The sequence below is a fragment of the Squalius cephalus genome, assembly GCF_949319135.1.
Source record: "Squalius cephalus genome assembly, chromosome: 1".
NCBI classification, from domain to species: domain Eukaryota; kingdom Metazoa; phylum Chordata; class Actinopteri; order Cypriniformes; family Leuciscidae; genus Squalius; species Squalius cephalus.
This window is the reverse complement of record NC_137122.1, coordinates 25,647,826-25,667,808: the sequence shown is the minus strand read 5'-3', so window position 1 is coordinate 25,667,808 and position 19,983 is coordinate 25,647,826. Positions and strand designations below refer to the sequence as shown.

General features: G+C 39.2%; 3 protein-coding genes across 4 annotated transcripts in view; 1 reads left to right on the top strand and 2 right to left on the bottom strand.

The window, feature by feature from the left end:
- mrps7 (mitochondrial ribosomal protein S7) overlaps positions 1-19,983 on the bottom strand; it is a 154,388-nt gene that overhangs the window by 101,152 nt on the left and 33,253 nt on the right. The window lies entirely within an intron of this gene.
- Positions 3,046-5,924, bottom strand: LOC307171448 (gap junction alpha-1 protein-like; the record flags this gene model as incomplete). Its single annotated transcript, XM_079893052.1, has 2 exons — positions 5,876-5,924; positions 3,046-3,819 (listed from the first exon to the last, which is right to left on the bottom strand). The coding sequence occupies exon 2, from the start codon at positions 3,805-3,807 to the stop codon at positions 3,046-3,048; it is 762 nt and encodes a 253-aa protein (XP_079749178.1). The 5' UTR covers positions 3,808-3,819; positions 5,876-5,924.
- The window catches only part of LOC307157503 (uncharacterized protein), a 33,500-nt gene continuing 28,213 nt past the window's right edge, over positions 14,697-19,983 (top strand). For both annotated transcript variants that reach the window (XM_079869420.1, XM_079869421.1), the window contains exons 1-3: positions 14,697-15,107; positions 15,206-15,550; positions 15,624-15,980. In XM_079869420.1, the coding sequence (XP_079725546.1) occupies positions 15,059-15,107; positions 15,206-15,550; positions 15,624-15,980 (751 nt within the window). In that variant the 5' untranslated portion in view covers positions 14,697-15,058. The remainder of the gene's footprint in view (positions 15,108-15,205; positions 15,551-15,623; positions 15,981-19,983) is intronic.

Below are 19,983 nucleotides of genomic sequence, written 5' to 3'. Positions count from 1 at the left end.
CTAAACCTCTGTTAATTCTCAAAGTCAAACTGGTTAGTAAGTGAAGCTGGTAATGCTGTTTGTGGAGTGGTTTAACTTCCTCTTTTTGAAGTTGTTGTTTCTGCTCTTCTCATCTCTTTTCCTGTTCTTGTTGTTTCGCTTTATTTCAGTATTAACAGCAGGTGTTCATCACTTATGACACGAGTGTCAGAATTCCCTACTTGTTTTAATTAAAGTAAACTTATGTAAATGAATGTAGGGAATAGTGAATGGAGCAATTTCGGAGACAGTCTCTGAGTGTGTACCCAAATAAACATTTGGTTGCTTTTAATGCTTTTAATTAACAGTATATTGCAGTAGGCAAGCTACTTTACAAATATTGACCAGAATGCATTGTTTTCCACACACAGTATATTACAGTTTTAATGGAAAACAGTATGTTTCTGTCAACATATGCCTTTTTTTCTTTTTCTTTTTTTTTTTTACAGTGGAAAAACTAAATGATTTAACGGGTGAAATTTTATGTAATTTTAAAGGAAAATACTGTTAAATGTCTGTTAAATTTCTTTAACTCCTTTAGAAAGTTGTCCAGGCAGCTCTTTGAAGCAGGGAAGCTTTTCTCTATTTGGGTGAGATAAATATTTGGGCCTTCCATGTCTTCAGTTGAGTCAGCAACCATTAGATCGCTCATGTAGGGCATCCTTGATATTGTGTCTTCATTTGTGAACTGTTTCCCTGGAACATGGCTAATCTCGTAGGAATTTCTCATAAGTCTCATTCTGAACCATTGCAGCCTTGGTGGTTTGTACTCAGTAAGCTCAGAAGTCCGGACCAAAAGGACGATGAATCGGCTGCGACTTTGGTTTCCTTGCTTGGACCGAAGAGTGCTAAAGTTGGTGTTGAACTCTTTTTTCAGCAATGCGAATGACTCCTACTGTGGTGCGTCCCATGACCATAGACTTCTCTGTGAGAGGAGGTCTCACAAGGGCTTAGTTTTCTCGACCAGGTCTGGAATGAACTTCCCCAATTGGTTCCACATTCCAAGAAATCTGTGTATCTTGAACCGCAGCCAGTTCGTCTGGGTCGGGCTGTAATCCAGCTGAGGACAGCTTGTGGCCTAGGAACTTGACTTCAGCCTTCACAAATTTGCACTTCTTGTTGTTAAGCGTTAGGCCAGCACTCTGGAGCTTCTTTAATGCTGCATTGAGTCATGTTCCTCAGGAGACCTTCCATATATGAGGATGTCATCCATGTGACATGTGACTCCATCCAGTCCCTCCAAAATCTGAGACATTCTCATCTGGAACAGCTCTGGAGCTCTGGATTTCCCAATTGGATGCCTCTTAAACAAATAATGCCCTAGTGAAGGAAGTCAACTGTTGAGACTCTTCAGCCATACGGATCTGCCAAAATCCAGAATTGGCATCTAACTTGAAGATTTTTGCTCCTCTTAACTGGTGTGTGGTCTACTGAGGGTGAAATAAACTCCTCTAGGTGAAAAGCACTGTTCAATTTCGTCAGGTCATCAAATTCTCACCATGTTGAATTTCTGAGGAAATCTGAAAGCGTGCGATCTCTCAAGTGTCGTACATTAGAAGCGAAGCTTCGCAGCAGCACTTTTTGTGTTCCTAGCAACATATTTCTGCATCAAATGTCAGCGAGTGGTGCAAAAGCTTATTAAAGTGGGATTTGAGTGTGCAGTACGGACTCTTATTCTGGCAGTATTGAAGACGAAGCGGTTTGACCAATCAGATGAAAGGGGTGTTCCAGCGCCGCCCACATGTGCGAACGAAATATCAAAGCCATAAACCGATTTGTAAACCAAAAATGAAAATTGAGAAATTGAGCCGAAATCTCATTTTCCATTTATTAAACTATATGAAAAAACTAATAAACGATCCGTCTTTTGATTTCAAGTTATTCCATTCCAAATAGGAAATGAAATGATCAGATGATACACGGGCCATTCAGCTTTCAGATGATGCATAAATCTCAATTTCAAAACATTTACCAATCCCATACGGAAATGTAATGTACATATTTGAAATATCAATATATGTAATATATGCTCATATAAAGTAAAAACATATGAAACCTATTAGAAATTGGAACAATTCCATATATTCACATATACATTTATCTCATATATTATATATGGTTATGTATGTGTAACAAATATTTTGACATATAAGTGTCATATATAAAATATCATAATATGCTCATTTAAAAACATACAGCCACACATATGCACAGATATATATGAAACTTAGAAATTGGAACAATTCCATATAGTGACTTAGAAATGTATGTTTATGTATGTATAAAACATATTTTGCCATATATATCTCATATATGAAATATCTATACATGACATAATGCTAATATTTAGTGAAAACATAAATGCACATTTTTGCACAGCCATATATGAAGCCTATTAGATATTGGAAATGGGGTCAGTATCCATATATTGACCCCATACAATACAGTATATATGTTTATGTGTGTAGAATACATACTTTGACACAGTATGTCACTGATATGTTTGTCTTAGTATGGATTTTACATATAAAAAATGAAATGTATGTAAAATGTATATTTGCTAAATATATGGGATATATAAATGTAATTTATGAACAGCGTGGTGTGCACATGTATTTTGAATATAAGTTTCTTATTGTCAGGTGAGGTAAGGGATGTGAGGAGGACTCAAGGATGCAGAGGTAAATTAGCTTTTTTTTATTAGAATTCAATAAAAAAAAAAAGAAAACATAAACACAAAATACACCCAAAGGGAAACAGTCACAGTATAGCAAAGCACAGCATGACAGTACAGTACAGTACAGTACAGTGACTGGTTTTGTTGTCCAGAGTCACATATAGGCTATCAAATTAAACAAATGACAGTTCAATTCTAAAGTAATCCATTGAGTAATCACAATACTTTTTTAAATGTAACTGTAATCTGATTACCAATGATTTTAACTGTAACTCAATACAATTACCCATATTTTAAATGTATACATTTTTTTTAAATGTTTCAATTTGTATTTTATATTTATAATGCTGTTACATGTATTCTGTTACTACCCAACCCTTACGATTGCTCATGTTCCTCGACTGCTCATCCGCCAGGTTTTCTTTCAGTGCTGAAGACTGCTGCTCATTGGCGGACTGGTTTTGATCCTTCTTCCGTTTGTATAGCACATAGAAGAGCTCTATGACGTTAAGCACAAGTGAGACCAGAGAAACCACCAGCATGAAGATAATAAAGACAGTCTTCTCCGTGGGTCGAGAGAGGAAACAGTCCACCTGATGGGGACAAGGCCAGTGCTGGCAGGTGTACACAGCAGACAGGCTGAAGCCATAAATGTACCACTGGATGACCAGGAAGACCACCTCAAAGAGAGACTTGCAAAAGATGCTAATGATGTAGGTGTACAAGAGAGCCCCCTCCATCTTCACTTTGTGGGTCTCTGAGCCTTGTTTCATGTTCTCAGAGTCAGCCTCTCCTGTCTTCTCCTTTCTGCGCGTCATGTAGAACACATGCGCCAGGAACAGAAGGGTAGGGGTGGACACAAAGATGATCTGAAGCACCCATAATCGCACGTGTGAAATGGGGAAAGATTTGTCATAGCAGACATTCTGACAACCAGGCTGTAGGGTATTGCAGGTAAAAGCCGACTGCTCATCATCCCAAGCAGACTCCACTGCTGTTCCCAGAAGTAGGATCCGGAAGATGAAGAGCACAGAGAGCCAGGCCTTCCCTCCAGCTGTGGAGTGTTCCTGCACACTCTTAAGAAGATCTACCAATGCACCCCATTCACCCATCTTGAGGGAGTTCTATCTAAAAACAGAAAGCTGAGATGTAATATATACAGTGGACCCCAAAAAAAGTATTTGGACACTTTAACATTATTTTCATTGCATTGGTTAAGAAAATATCAAACCGAATGGCAAATGGTGTTAGAGCTTTTCTCACCATTAACTTTATAGTTTATAACATTAACTATATAAATGTTCCACTAATGTTAAAAAATACTGTTTGTCTTAGTTTGTAACAATAAATCTATTGTTTTATTAAATTGTGCTTAAAGTGTGTTTGTAATGCATTTATTTAAAGGGGTCATATGATGCTTTTTCATCTTTTTCTTTAGCGTGTAATGTAGCTGTTTGTGCATGTATAAGATGCAAAGTTACAAAGCTCACAGTCTCCCAAAAATGGATTTATTTAATCTAACAGAGGACACTGATCCAGACCTGCTTAAAACTCCTCGATCGAAGTCTAGAAATTGCTTCCTCAAACATCCATGTCACAGTGTGTCATATTAGTATAATGCTCATCCATAAAACCTGAAGATGCGATGCACCTGCTGCTCATTATATGCGCGTGCCGCGATATACAATTATCGCAGAAATTCTTCGCAGTTGATGCAATTATCGCTGGCTCGTTTTAGTTACACTCAAAGTAGATTGGCCTCTCTAGTGAGATTCCTATTTGTTGGTCATCCGACGTGACGTCTCCGTTCCCTCCTTCAGGGAAAGGGTTACATATGTAACCGAGATGTTTCGGGAAACGCCAACTCTTTGAACTATGTTGATAAACGACAGAACTTGCGACCATAGTTGGCTAACAATGTTTTTGGGAAGCGCACCACCTACTTGATCATCCGCATTTTCAGAATCCAACTAAGGCTCCAACTGATACGGTAAAAGCGACGACATATTAACTGTTCACATATGGTGCAGGTATGACGACACTTTGTAGGCCAACCGGCAGTTCACATCACACTGGTTCCCTCGACAAAGACCCAATAGGATTTTTTTAATAGGCTTTTGGATTATCGCAAAAAACAAGCTCTCTGATCAACAAAGGTTTATGATACTTGCACATTTTGTCCATTTCACAGATGAAAATTAAATGTAGTGAAAGTAAAAAGCTAAAGGTAGGCTATAAACGAATTACACCACAGTCCCACGACTTCAACGTCACATCACTAAGCTTCCGACAACTCTTACAGTTTTCTTAAAACAAATTAAAAAAAATAAAAAAAAGTTTGAGTTGAAAGAGTTAAGACATTATAGTTATAAGACAATTAACAGCTTAAAAAAACCCTGTGGTTAATACTGCTGTAAAGTATCTTGAGCTTGTCTTCACCACAGACCTTATTCCAGCCTTTTAACCAAAAACCCATTAAAAAAAAAAACATTGACTTTGGGACGATGGAACCGGAAGTGCTAAAATGCTCGTTTCGGGGTTTTGGCCTACAAATTTACATCATACCTGCACCACTCTTTTTGCTTCAAGCCTATGAAGCCGAAGCTTGCGATTATGATAAGGAGTGTTACATATGCGACATGCTTGAGGTATTCAGCCAATCACAACACACGGGGTCAGCTGGCCAATCAAAGCACACTGAGCTTTTTCAGAAAAGGGTCTTTGTAGAAATCAGCATGTTTCAGGCAGACTGGGCATAGAGGAGCTGTACAGTTGTACAGTATGTGAAAAATAATGTGTTTTTTGAACATTAAAGCATGTTAACCTAGTATATCCAATAAACAAAGTAATGAACTTTTAAAACAACATCATATGACCGCTTTAAAGTAAATCGTATTTGCTGTTAGGGTTTAGGACTTTCTCTCTTTTGCTTTATGACATAAAAGTTCTCAAGCAAATGCTATAATGACAATTATTACAGAAAGTGAGTTAACATATGATAAACGCCTCTGTAACATGAAGAAAACATGGATGAGTATGACATTGATTGACTGGGGATTGTGGGGACTGAGACCATTATTGATTTATTTATTTAGCAAATGTCAATTCTTCCAGTTATTATATTACTACCAATTTGAAGAAAAAAGAAAAAAAAGTTGTAAGACTTTCTGTAAAGCTTACCTGGAAAGAAGTAAAATGAGGAGAGGCCTGTAGGGACTTACTCCATTGCTCCTGAAGATCAGTCACCAAATCCAAAGCAAAGTGACGATGAGTAAACTGAGGCACACGGCTTTCAAACATCCCCTGCTTATAAGACACTCGGAGGTATGAAAGTAGAAACCAGATGCATGCACAACGTTTGACTGATGACTCACATGACTGTCATAACTAAGAGTTTTTAGGTCCTGCTCAATCACTTTCTGCCTCTACAAGCTTCTTCAACTTAGTTGAGCAAAACCTTATGAAATTGTCTAGAAGTCACTCTGTTAAGTGTATAATATTAAGTTTGATTACTCCACTCTTCCACCAAGGCACTTGCAAGTTCTCGGACACATCTGGGGGTACATAAGGTCACGTGGTTTGGCATATCAAGGATGATCTGCTGTCTCCATGTAGCATTGTCTTTCTCCTGTTGTTTTTGAGTCAGTAAAAATGACTCTTTAGTGTTATTGTAACTGTAGTCCTATTCGGACTGGATTAGTTTAACATGGAGAGGTGGGGTAAACCAGAGCTTCTCTGTGATTTTAGTCCCGTCCGAATGTGCCATCTCAGTAATCATTATGGACAATGTCAGTAAAGATTACAGCGACTTTTACCTTCTGTAAAAAGGTCCGGAAAAATTACCTCAGGTAATACTAATCCCATGCGAATAGACCCACTGTAAATATGTACGTAAATATTCCGTCATTTCCTGTTTATGTTTCCAGTTTTTCAAGAGGCGCTTGAAGAAGCATTCAGTTGCGTTCTAGTTGTATAGCTGTAAAACACAACTATACAGCATAGGTCAAAACATAATAATAATTAATAATTTATATACATTGACTTTGTCTTTATTCACCTTTTTCTCATGGTTTCTCAATGGAATTCATAATAGAATAGCATAGTTCTAATATGGGCACATTTTAACAAAACGTTACAACATTCCCCACCTGTGCAACTGGGATTTAACCCTCTGATGGTCCTCGGTCATTTCTGTTTTAATTTTAATTTTAATTAATTTTCTGTTTTGAATTTTAAAAAATCACAGCTTCATCGGAAGGTTATGATACTTGGTGACTTTTCTGGAATTAGGTATGTGAATAAAAAAAAAAATTGAGGTCATGATCCGAGCATGCTAAGTGGTCGTAAAAAAAATAGTCACACTCGTGGTCTTCGGTCAAAAATGACCGACCCATAGGAAATGAATGAGAAATTTACAAAAACACCCTGTACAATCTACAAATCGGACACGATTCTAAAAAAAAGTACACCGCAGTAAAGGGGTGACACTCTACAACATCAAGAGTGCAAAAAATTCACACCCACCCACACACACCACATACAAACACACGTTTATACACATACACACCAATAAATTCAGATTACAAAAATCTGTTTTGAATTTTTAAAAATCACAGCTTCATCAGAATGTTACGAAACTTGGTGACTTTTCTGGCATTAGGTATGTAAAGACACCATCTTTTTCGCAGGCGGTGAGAATATCCCATTGCTGAAAGATCAACCTGTTTGTAGCCTGGGTCATAACTACACAGCAGAGCTCTCAGACAGGCAGATGGGGGAGACGGTCAGGAAGCAGCTCGCAGATGGCCTGGCCAAGATCAACCAAAGCCAACTCCCTGGAAAGTACAAAGTTTGGTGTTACCAGGCCATACTGTACCAAAGGGTGATGTGGCCACTGAAGATGAGCAAAATCCCCTCATCAGTGGTAAACAAGATGGACGGGCTGGCAAACTCGTTCATCAGGAAGTGGCTGGGACTACCTAGATGATTCTCGGAGGTAGGCCTCTTCGGGAGGAACACGCTACAACTACCACTGCGATCCATCAGCGTGGGATACAAGCAAGAGAAGGCTCGGCTGGTTCTGGAGCTGAGGGAAACCACTGACCAGCTGGTGAGAGCAGCAGGCACCCAGATAAGAACAGGAAGAAAGTGGAAAGCCCAAGAAGAGGTCGACATGGCAATCGGCAGGCTGAAGCACCGCAAGGTGGTCGACAGAGTCCAGGAGGGTCGAGCAGGCCTTGGGAGGGGCGATATTCCCTTGTTCTGGTCAAAGGCTTCCAAAGAAGACCGGAAAGCCATGGTGGTGGTGGCGGAAGTGGCAAGAACTGAGCACGAACGCCTTAACATCAAAGCGGTGTCCCAGGGCCAGCAAGGACGTTGGACGTCATGGGAAGGTCTCACAGACAGGTCCATGTCATGGTCCGACCTATGGAAGATCCCCCAAGCTAGGCTCAGCTTCCTGATAAGAGCAACCTATGACACCTTGCCTTGTCCCCGTAACCTCCACCAATGGTTTGGTGCCGAAGAGACATGTTCCCTTTGTAACACCAGCAACACAAGCCTCAGCACATCCTGTCGAGCTGCACGACGGCGTAGTCCCAAGGCCGCTATAGGTGGCGACATGACCGAGTACTGAAGAAGCTGGCAGAGGTGTCAGAGTCATGCAGAAAGGAGGCGAACAGCAGAACTTCCGCTCGAGGACGACATTCGACCCAGTTCGCGAGGGCTGGAGAGAGTGTCAGACCCTCCCGCCAGAGAGATACAGCAAGGCTCCTCTCACCGAGAAGTGAGTGGACCATGAGGGTCGACTTGGGAAAGCAGCTCCAGTTCCCCAGGGAGATAGTGGAAACATCCCTGCGGCCCGACCTCGTCATGTGGTCAGAGGCTTGCAAGACCGTCCTCCTTGTGGAACTCACTGTACCATGGGAGGGAGGGGTGGAGGCTGCGTATGAGCGGAAGCGAGCCAAGTACTCTGATCTGGCGGCAGAGTGCAGGGAGGCGGGCTGGAAAGCCGTTATCTGCCCTGTGGAAGAAAAATCAAAAAATCAAAAAAAAACAAAAAAAAAATCATTATTTTCAATGGCAAAAAATGGACTATAAATATTGCATAAATATTAATAAGTTCAATCAAATTGTCTCAAAATACTAAATTAAAAAGACCGGGAAGGCCCCCAGTGTGACTGCTAAACGAAGACCATCAGAGGGTTAAACCTGGTTTGTGTCTTCTGCTAGTTAGTGAAGCATTAAAGAACCATATCAACTGTTAAATAACAGATTTAAGATTAAAATAATATCAGATTGGTCTAATTTGTAATAAATTAACATATGTAAGAAATGTACTTTTGCTATGGTTAAATAAATGTTCAGTAACATCTTCTAAAGATTTTTTTCATTTTGGCACAATATTTTCTCTGGCAACTAGTTTATACACTAAGTTTCGTCATTCTGGCATGTTGTGGAACATTTTAAACCATGTTTATAACAACTAGGCCTGTGTTAATTTGTGGCCCGCTCACAAGTAGACTTTTTTTTTTTCTATCAAGGTGCAGGAGTTTTTTTTTTTTGTTTGTTTGTTTTTTCTCATCTGGTTTGATCTTGTGACAAAACAATGACACATCTTAAGATATGCCAGTGCAAGTAGCTTTTATATTTTGGCTTTCATCACAATTTGTTTGTCTTTCTTTAGAAATAGGCCTACTTGAACAAAATCAAACATTTGAGCCAGGGAAGTTTCTAAAAATTTGGTTGATTTTACACTGAATGGCCCAGTGCAAGAAAAAACTCCCTTCACAACACACTGCTCTTGAGACAACTTATTTTTTGAGACTACTCTGCCCTCTATGGAGGGGAAAAACAACAACAATTAAATAATCAGCTTTAAAGGGTTTCAGGGTGTCACAGGAGTGGCTCATATGACAGAATCACACAACCTATACAACCAGATGATCTGACTGTCATCACAAACATCGCTGCACAAAATCAGAAATTCACCATTAGAGGACAAATACTAGCACAGATCTCAGATCAGTAGTTAAACTCACTCTGACGCGGTCGTGAGAGGACCTTAAATGAGGAATCCTAAAATATTACCTGAGTAAAATAATGTCACTGAGTCAAATAAAACACAAAATATGCATTTTAAAATTTGTCTAGCATTTGCGTTCATAGTAGCTATATATACTGTTGAGAGACTGAAGGGTATGTGTTTATGCTGCCCCCCAGCGTCGCAGATTTAATAAAAAAAACTACACAAGGTTCAAACAATCTCATAACATTGTTTAATTACGTCTAGTATTTAAAAAAAAAAAAATTAAAAAAAAAATTAAAAAAACTACATTACATGAGTTTTGACGAAGAGATTGTGATGAACAGCTCGTGTTATAACAGACATTGCTTGTAAAGGAGCCTAACTTTTAAGAAAAGTGTCAGCTGCTATTTTAGCAAAACAAATACCAAATTATTAAAATTGTTTTATTAAAAAAAAAAGGGATAAAATGCTACAAATATTCAGCGCTAAGCAGTTAATTATGGGTTTTCTAATGTGGGATAGCTTGCGCTGAAATCTGGGACACTTTGTGTTTGCTGTCTTTATCAGTTTTGGCTAAAAAAATAAATAAAAATGATAATTACAAATATATAACACAGAAATTGTATACTATTTAAAGGATTTATTAAAAATATTTCAGATTTTTGTCAGCAACAATAATAACCATACATTGGAAGTCAAATAGTAAAATAAATTAAACTTTGGAACATGAAATGTCTTAAAAACTATTAACTTGTAGACTACTCTTCACATGGAGTTTAGGACATATATTTTCAAAAGCATGCATTAAGCAAATTGTAATGTAAAAATTTTTACAAAAAAAATCATGACAAAAAAAAGCAGCCCTTGCTAGTCCAGTATGCCATTGTCCCTTAGTCCAAAGTTGTGAACCTGATCTTAAAAAAATAATATTGCTGCATTATAAGCCCAACATTTTAACAAAAAATACATGTATGGCATTTAACTTTCTTAATGCAAATTTTCCTATTTTAGACTGTCACACATTTGAAACAACCTTTTCTAAAGTGGGACGACAAAGATTGCTTAGAAAATATTCTTAACACATTTTAACAATATTATTGCAACATTTGATGTACAAACAATTTAGAACATTGTTTTATTGAATGTATTTAATTTTTAATGTTAAGAGATAACTGCACTGAAGTTTAGGTGTCCCATTTTAGTCAGTATCCCACACTACACTAATCCACCCCTACCAAGTTTCTACATGTTTGTAAAATATCGAGTCTAAATTTGAAAGCTGGATATACAGAAACAACAAGAGGAACTTTGCTGTGTCCGTGGCTACGTTTACACGTGGATGGCTATTTTCATAAACGGACATTTCACCCCTCTTCGTTTTCAAAAATAACATCGTGCACACGAACCCGTGTATGCTGTCAAGAGCATGCCAAACCTGTAGGTGGCAGTGTAACGAGAAGCTCAAGCCCGCCAATCAGTATCCCGAAAATAGTCACATTCTGTGACGTCGCTGCCTAAAACTCTGTTTTTCTTAGTTTACATGCAAACAAATATTTTCAAAATCTCCACTCTGGACGGAGTTTTTAGAAAGAATCGGTTTCATTGGCGAATTCTCCGTTTGCGTGTAAACGAAGGGCGCAAACGAAGGGAAATGTCTCCGTTTTTCAAAATAGCCATGTAACGTTACGTGTAAACGGGGCCTGTTAAACACGCATTCATTCATATTACCGTTTATTTGTGTGTGTGTGTGTGTGTGTGTGTATGTGTGTGTGTGTGTGATGCTAGTTGTTATTGTTCAAGTATATCAACAGAAACCACTAAAGATCCAACCGAAAGAGACGCCTTGATTCTGACGCACGCATAATCTAATGGTGCGTTCACACCGGACGCGAATAGCGCGTCAGGCGCGAGTGATTTCAATGTTAAGTCAATGCAAAGACGCGTTACGCACGTAAAAAATTCCTGCGGCGCGAATGAAGCGTTTAGCGCGGCGCGGTAGATGCGAATTCGCCTCATTCGCGCGTCAAGTTTCCGCGAATAACGCGAATTAAGCGTCTGGCGCGTTAAGCGCGTTACGCGCGAATGATTTTATTAGTGCTATTTGTGCATTCACGCGTTTGACGCGAATTTGCGTCTGCCGCCCGAGTTGAAAAATCTGAACTTCTGCGTCAATTCGCGCCGCGCTAACCAATCAAGAGCCTGCTTGCATGCTGCTGTCACGTGGTGAAGTGACAGTTTATAATGTTATTTTATGTTTGGCCTCAATAAATTATTTTGTAATATGACTAAAATGCACAATAAAGCAAATAAAAACATAAAACTCGATTTCAATATATGAGAGATACTCATTTTGTATTGAATGCTATTTATTCCATATCTATTCTAGATTATATGAAACATTATTAATCTAATAGCCTGGTAATACCAAACTCTGCTACTTCACTTTGCTTCGTAGACAGAGTCTGGAATGGCATAATAGAGAAGTGTTTTCTCTCTTGCTAGGGGGCGCTTGTCTGAAGTTTAAAATCATTGGTTACCCGTAAGCCAATCACATGGCGTTTGGTTATGGCGTGTGTTATGCGCATGCGCAGCCGCATCTAACTTCCACTGTAAACACATGTATGATGCGAAAACAAAACCATCGAGCGAAATACCGGAGTAAACATGGCTGTGAACGACTTTTGAAGATTATGTGAAGTAAATCTACGCATCCACGGAACAATCAGTGTCTACGTCACGGCTCTCAGCCCGCCCTCTGTTCGTTGATTGGCCCGGCCGTCCGAAGGCCGGTGGAAAACTGAAAGATAAGCTGCTATCTCAGACTGACTACAGGAGCGAAATGAAATTGAGCGGAAGTAGGAAGTCTGACGTAGTCAGGCTATTAATCTAATGTAAAGACAACAAACACAATTTAGTGTATAAAAAAAAAAAACACAGGACAGGTTTCACTTTTGAAGGCTGCAGCTCCATTTATTATCAAAACAAAAATAAATCACAGATTAGGTGCGGGCGAGGGTGAACCTCGCGCCGGGCTGTACAGCGCGGGCTCGTCAGGCAACGACCACTCGAGGCCGAGGCTTATACGGCCTACGCTGTCCTCGTCAGCGTCCTCACCGTTAGGTCCACCAAACCTACCTCCTGGAGCAAATTGTGAAACTCCTGAAACCCTCCGGAGGGTTTGGTGGACCCGAGTACAGCGACGATGTCCCCTACGCAGCTGTTTCTGCTCTCCAGAGCACATACGAGCGGTGATTCTCTCGATTTATGCTAATGCTAATGCTCGATAAACATCTAAAAAAAGATGGCCACCAACAGGTTTCGAAACTTTTGCCTCTGACGCGCGTGATGCGCGTAAATTTCGCTTCAAACTTTTGATTTTACGTGCGTCAATTTCGCTCTTGACGCGCGAATGCACACAAAGTGGTCACGCGTATAACTAGACGCGGCAGGCGCGAATTTAGACGTATATTCGCGTTTGGTGTGAACGCAGCATAATGGTGCGTTCACACCGGACGCGAATAGCGCGTCAGGCGCAAGTGATTTCAATGTTAAGTCAATGCAAAGACGCGTTACGCGCGTAAAAAATTCCTGCGACGCGAATGAGGCGTTTAGCGCGGCGCGGTAGACGCGAATTCGCCTCATTCGCGTGTCAAGTTCGGGTCTGACTGAAACCCCACGGTACGCTAACACAATTATTTCTGGGACCCGTTAAAAACATTGAGAAATCACTGGGCACAAAACATAAAAGGTAAGCAAATTATTTAGAATTTATTGATTAATAATACAATATGATTGAAATGATATGATTAATGATTACTAATTTTAGAATAAATAATGATACAATCTAGTATATATATTATTATTATTATTATTTTATACAACAATTTTGATAAATCATTTGACAAAACACATGGACATTTTTAAAGAATTATATACAAATTAGTAACATTTAATAAAAACAAAATGACAAAAAGAAACACTTTAAAATCCAAGGTCTTCACTGTCAGAGTGGAAGAGGGGGGAGACTGAAATTCAAATCATTGTAATAATCAATTGTCTGTGTTTACTCAATTAATGAAACAATTGTAATGAAAATTGAAAATGAAAGTGTACCTGTCCAATTTGGGTCTGTCACAGAAGAATAAAAAAAAGCATGTCATGAGTATTATTAATTATTGATTATTATAATTCCCTACACTGGTAAGCTGTATATCAACTTTGACTAATTACTTAAAAATATAAAAATAAAAATTGTGAGATTGTATGCTTTATTTAAGTAATGTGTGAAACAAGTATGGCTCACGCCCAATATGTTCCCGATATGATCCCCGATCCCTGGCCTAACAGATTATAGAAAAAAATTAGATGAAGAATATATATTTTTAGCAGAGTCAAATTTTTGAGTCATAAATGGCAGGCTTTTTTGGAACTATCATAAGGCTTTGCCCTTTTGAGTGTGTTTTTGAGTTGCCTTGTGTTTTTTTACATCACTAAGTTTGGCATAGAAATCAGCCTTACAATACAAACACTATGCCTGTGTATTGTCTCCAATAAACGGCTTTAACCAACCTTTGAATTCAGGGTTTGATTTCCCACTGCTTTCTGTATTTTTGTGTACAGTTTAGACATGATGAGCTAGCTAGCTAGCTTATGTCACAGAAAGGCACAAACACGACGAGATAAGTAAGTGGACCAGACGAGTAAGTGACTGAGGCTGTGTGAGTCAAAATAAATGCAGCGATTTATTTTTGTTAAGTGATTTAATTATTTTAGACAAAGTACATTTTAAATCCCTTGCTGAATGTAAGACAGAGCGGGATCAGCCAGCGGCGGCTTCACGCACATGATGCGCGATTAATTTGCACATTTTGCAGTCAGGACCATAGACTGTAAAAAAAGGGGTGAACAACTCCGCGCTCTGACTGCAGCTGGGAGGGGCTGGTGCGCGAGAACTGGGCCGCCTGTGAGTGCTTTGCCACGGGGGATGGGTCAAACGGCAGCACCCGCTGCTCGTTGAGAAGAGTAAGAACAATGTGCGGTTTCACGTCAAAAAGTCTCTAAAAGTCTCCAATAACACCAGTAAAAGTATTTAGATTTGTCGCTAGTCGCTTTTTTGAATATGTGTCACTGTCGCTAGAGGGGTCTGAATACTCGCTAAATATAGCGGGCGCTAAGTTGGCAACACTTGACTCAAGCGTATAAATAGACGCGGCAGGCGCGAATTTGACGCGCTAAGCGAAGGTTTCGGTGTGGCCTCGTGTGAAAGACTACGGACAAAAACTCTTATGGTCATGATACAACTATGATTTTATTATAGCTCTTTTCATGTGTAAACGATGTGCTTTATGTTTATTGTAATAGCAATACTCCTGGTATTCGCTGATGGTGCGTATGATCACTTAAACGTTGATACGCGAAAATAGCCTTCGAGTTTTTCTTTCTCGTTTATTAAAGCTGTCAGTTTCTCTATTATTTCTCTATAGGCTTCACTGTGCACGGTCCACCTGATCCTCTGGTTGCTCCTCTGGGATCTTCAGTGGTTTTGCCCTGTTATGTTGATGAACCTTTACCAGTGAAAGATCTGGAGGTGGAATGGAGAAGAACAGACTCAGAGAGACTGATTCATCTGTATCAAGATGGTGAGAGTCGACCAGAGGTCCAGCAGGAGGATTATCATGATAGAGCTCATTTCTTTACTGATCAGATTCAACATGGAAACTTCTCTCTTCGTCTGGATAATCTGACAGCTGAAGATGAGGGAAATTACACATGTAAAGTTTACAGTCAGCAGGATTCTGGAGAAACTCTGGTTCAAATAAAATATGTTGGTGAGTGAGAGACACTTGAATTGTGGTGAAAATTTCAATCAAATGGCATTTCATGTATTTTGTTTAATTTCAGAGCGTCTGCTGGTATCCGGATCTAGTCTCTCCATTTCTGCGTATGATGGAGAGGACGTCACTCTGAACTGCTCTATAGACTCTCACATCAAACCTGAACACATTGAAGAGGTTTCATGGAGGAAAACCGTTGAAGATGAAGATATTCCGGTTCTGCTTTACCAAAACAACAAGACTTTACCAGATTCATCAGATGAGCAATACAGAGACAGAGTTGAGTTCTTCACTGATGAAATCCCCAAAGGAAACTTCTCTCTCAGACTGAAGAGTGTTAGAACTGAGGATAAAGGAGTTTACATGTGTCAAGTGTTTGCTGGAGTACTTTCAGCCAATACAACTGTAGTACTGGAGCAACTGGGTGAGTCAACAAAACATGGCAAATAAATAATGCAGTCTATTAACACCAACCTTCTTCAAAGGCTATTGTAAACAAGATGGTATTTCAGCTATATTTACACTTGGCGCGAAAAGTATCTAACTTTTTGTACACTTGGGGTCAGATTTAATTTAATAGCTGGGTAAATTAGCATGAGATCACAATGCCATAAAAGTGTCATTACACTGTAAAACTTAACAGTTATATGTAATAAATAAAATTGAGTTCTGCACTCAAATATTACTGAAAGTTATTATTTGGACACAATGACTGAAACAGAACTCAAACTGAATGAGTTATAGAACATTTCTAGATCCCAGCATGATAATTGGATTATAATTGGATAATTAAGTGATGATTGAGCATTAGTGATGAACACCTGCTGTTAACAAGCAGAATCACTGAAGGAAAGAAAAGAACAGAAAAAGAGACGAGCAGAAACACAAGAACTTACTGACTTCAGACACATTCTTAGATGAAATCAACTGAAGAGAAAAGAAGATATTAAATCTCTGAAGATCTCAGCAGAGGAGGATTAAACAACTCCACTAACATCATTACCAGCTTCACTTATTACTAACCAGGGGTGCGTTTCCCAAAAGCATCGTTAGCCAACTATGTTCGCAAGTTCCGTCGTCATTAACATAGTTCAACGAGTGTTTCCCGAAACCATCATTCTAACGAACATTCGCAAACAGCATCGCAAAGTTGTGTGGTTGTAACGACAGATCTCGAGCTGTGGTTAGAAGCATAGTTTCTAGATTGCGTGACGTGTGGACTTAATAAATCCTTTTCTTGAGCAAAATAAGCAAGCTGACATTCAACCTGTGTCTACATACAAATGTCATTTACATCTTTTAGTTTGTCAAGAGATGTAAAGCGCTGTTTTTGAAGAGTGCGCATGTGCGAACATGCTCTACTATGAAAGAACGAGTCTATGATTGAATCTGGAAATAAAGCAAAATAACTGAGAAAAATGAAGAAGTCCTCAGATGCCATGTCTGTAATTTATAGCAAAACATCTAGCGTTAATTCGATCTCAAACAGATTCATTAAAAGAAGTTATTACTCCACCACGTGCGTGACGTCATAAACCAGCGTGGTTGAAAGACCACTTTGCAACAATATGGTTTCGGGAAATAGTCGTGACTAGTGTGACGAGTCTCTACTCTTCCCCGCTATGGCCGGTTGGTGGGTGTGGCTAGGAGACTCATCAAGGGAACGATGTCCACCTGTTCATCCCTCTATAAAAGTTTAGGCTGGCTAGTGTTGAGAGAGAGGTCTTTCTCCGCGTTACTTTGAGTTGGCTCGGGTTTGTTTTAGGGTTAAACTTGCTTTTGTTATTTGGTTTAGTATTTCGTTTTCTGTGATTGATACCTTTACATGCACCTAACAGACATTACAGATGACCATGTTTTCTTGCTTATATTTTTTCTATTTATGTTAATAAATCTTTATTTTTGCAAACCAATCACTATGTCCTCCATTTCATTTGCCACGGCTTCGAGCCGGTCGTGACAAATGTGGGGGCTCGTCCATAAGTTTTGTTAAATTTGTTTGGTTAAAGAGTTGATTTCGTTAATCTGATGATTGATTCGTTAAATATGTATTTTTTCTTAGTAATGTTCGTTGAATACTGAGTTTTGAAATTTCGTGGAGGATTATAGTGATTGGGTTGGTCTACTTCATGGGAGATTGGCATTGGTAAGTGTTGACTACTGTTTGTATGTTTGAGGGGGGTTTCTTGTTGGATATGCTTTTCCCTGTTTAGGTTTAGCGGGGTATCCTTAACGGGATGCTCCGAACTTTTTTTATTTTAGTTTGTTATGTTTGTATGGTGAAAGCAGCTAGAGCAGTTGTCTCGGGAACACGTCCGTGTTTTGTAATGGTGACTTGTTAATCGGTCGCCATTTCAAACACTGGTTTGCAGTGTATAAAAACCCGCTGCAAGTAACTGTACGAAGATTAGGGATAAGTTTAGATAGTTTGGGAATTTAGTTAGAGGGAATTGTTTATCCAATTGCGACCCCTCAGATATATATATATATTTGGAAATTAAGTAGTCGTAGCTTACTCCTGTTGTTCACCATGGATTCAAAGATTGAGGATTTTATTAGTGCTCCGTCTGAAGATCTGTTGGATGATTTTTCTAAAGATCAACTAGTAGAACTTGCAACGCATTACAAAATTAGTTTGTCAAGTCAAGATAAACGTTTAAAAGATAGTATTAAAATTATGATTAAGACTGAGTTATCTGAACGCGGAGTTTTGGAGTCTCAATCTTTGGAAGATGTTTCAGCTTTTGTTGGTGCAGCATCAATGTCTCATCTAACATTTGAAGAACAAAAACAATTGTTGTTAATTCAAACGGAAATAAAAAGAGAAATGGTAGAAGCACAAAATCGTGTTGAGATGTCTAAGCTACAGTTACAACAACAACAGCTTGATCTTGAACGTTACCGTTTAGATCTGATAAAAGAAGGTAAACTTAATTCAACGGGAGGTGTAGAACGCGATTTGGCTTTGTGTAAATTTGATGTAGTGGCTAATATGAGATTGATCCCTAGATTTGACGAGAAAGATGTTGAACGCTTCTTTTTGTTGTTTGAACGCGTGGCAGAAACGCGAAATTGGCCAGATGAGGAACGTACGCTTATGTTACAGTCTGTTTTTACAGGAAAAGCTCAAGAAGCATATTTGTCTCTTAGTGTAGCAGATGCTAAGGAGTATTTGACTGTTAAGAATGCAGTATTAAGGGCATACGAGTTGGTCCCAGAGGCCTATAGACAAAAATTTAGGTCCTGGAAGAAAACTGATAGTCAAACGCATGTTGAATTTGTACATGATATTTCAGTTCACTTCAATCGTTGGTGTGCAGCTTCTGACGTTAAAACGTTAGACGATTTGAAGGAGTTGATCTTGCTTGAACAGTTTAAAAACTCTGTGTCGCAACGTGTAGTAACTTATATTAGTGAGCGTAAACCTGACACCGCATATGAGGGGGCTGTTATGGCTGATGAATTTTCTCTGATTCATAAAATCTCTTCCGGCTACAAAAATGCTGGAGAAAATGTTAAGAGAGAGTTGTGGCATGATTTTAGTAGATCTCCGAGAACTTTGGGTGATATACCTGACAAACAGCGTCTTACATTTGTTGGAGTAAAAGACAGAGAAAACATCTGTAATTATTGTCATGAGTTTGGTCACTGGAAGAATGAGTGTCCTTTGTTGAAATCTAAATCGTCTTCGGTGAAGGCTGTTGTTCTGGCAGTGACTGCCTCTGAAGTAAATGTACCGGGGAGTTCCTCGTCACGTGTTTCAACATTTTCTCCATTTGTTACAGATGGTTCTGTTAGATTGGTAAATTCTACAGAAGATGTACCGGTCAAAATTCTTCGTGACACTGGATCATCAGAAACATTTGTCCTAGAGTCTATTCTATCTTTTTCAAATGATTCGTATACTGGGAACAATGTGTTGATTAGGGGTATTGGTTTGAATGTGATGTCCGTTCCCTTACATAAAATCATTTTACATTCTGATTTGATCCAGGGAGAAGTGGAGGTTGCTGTGCGTTCCTGCTTGCCTGTGGACGGAGTACAGGTAATCCTGGGAAATGATTTGGCTGGTGAACGAGTTTGGCGGAATGTTTCACCGAATTTGGTGGTCACACCATCTGTGTCGACTTTTGACGCAAGTGATGAGAATTCTTCCTGTTCTTTGAATGGGTTTCCGTCATGCGTGATAACAAGATCTATGAGTAAAATACCAGCTGTTGATAAATCTGAAACTAGAGAGATTTTGAGTGCACCTCTAGAAATCCCTTCCGTCTTGTCTGTGTCACGTGATGACTTGATTAAGGAACAAAAGGCTGACGTTACACTTGTTGAATTGTTTGATCGAGTTGTCTCTCATGATACAATCGTAAATCTTCCTTCTGGATATTATCTAGAGGGAGATGTGTTAGTCCGAAAGTGGGTGCCGC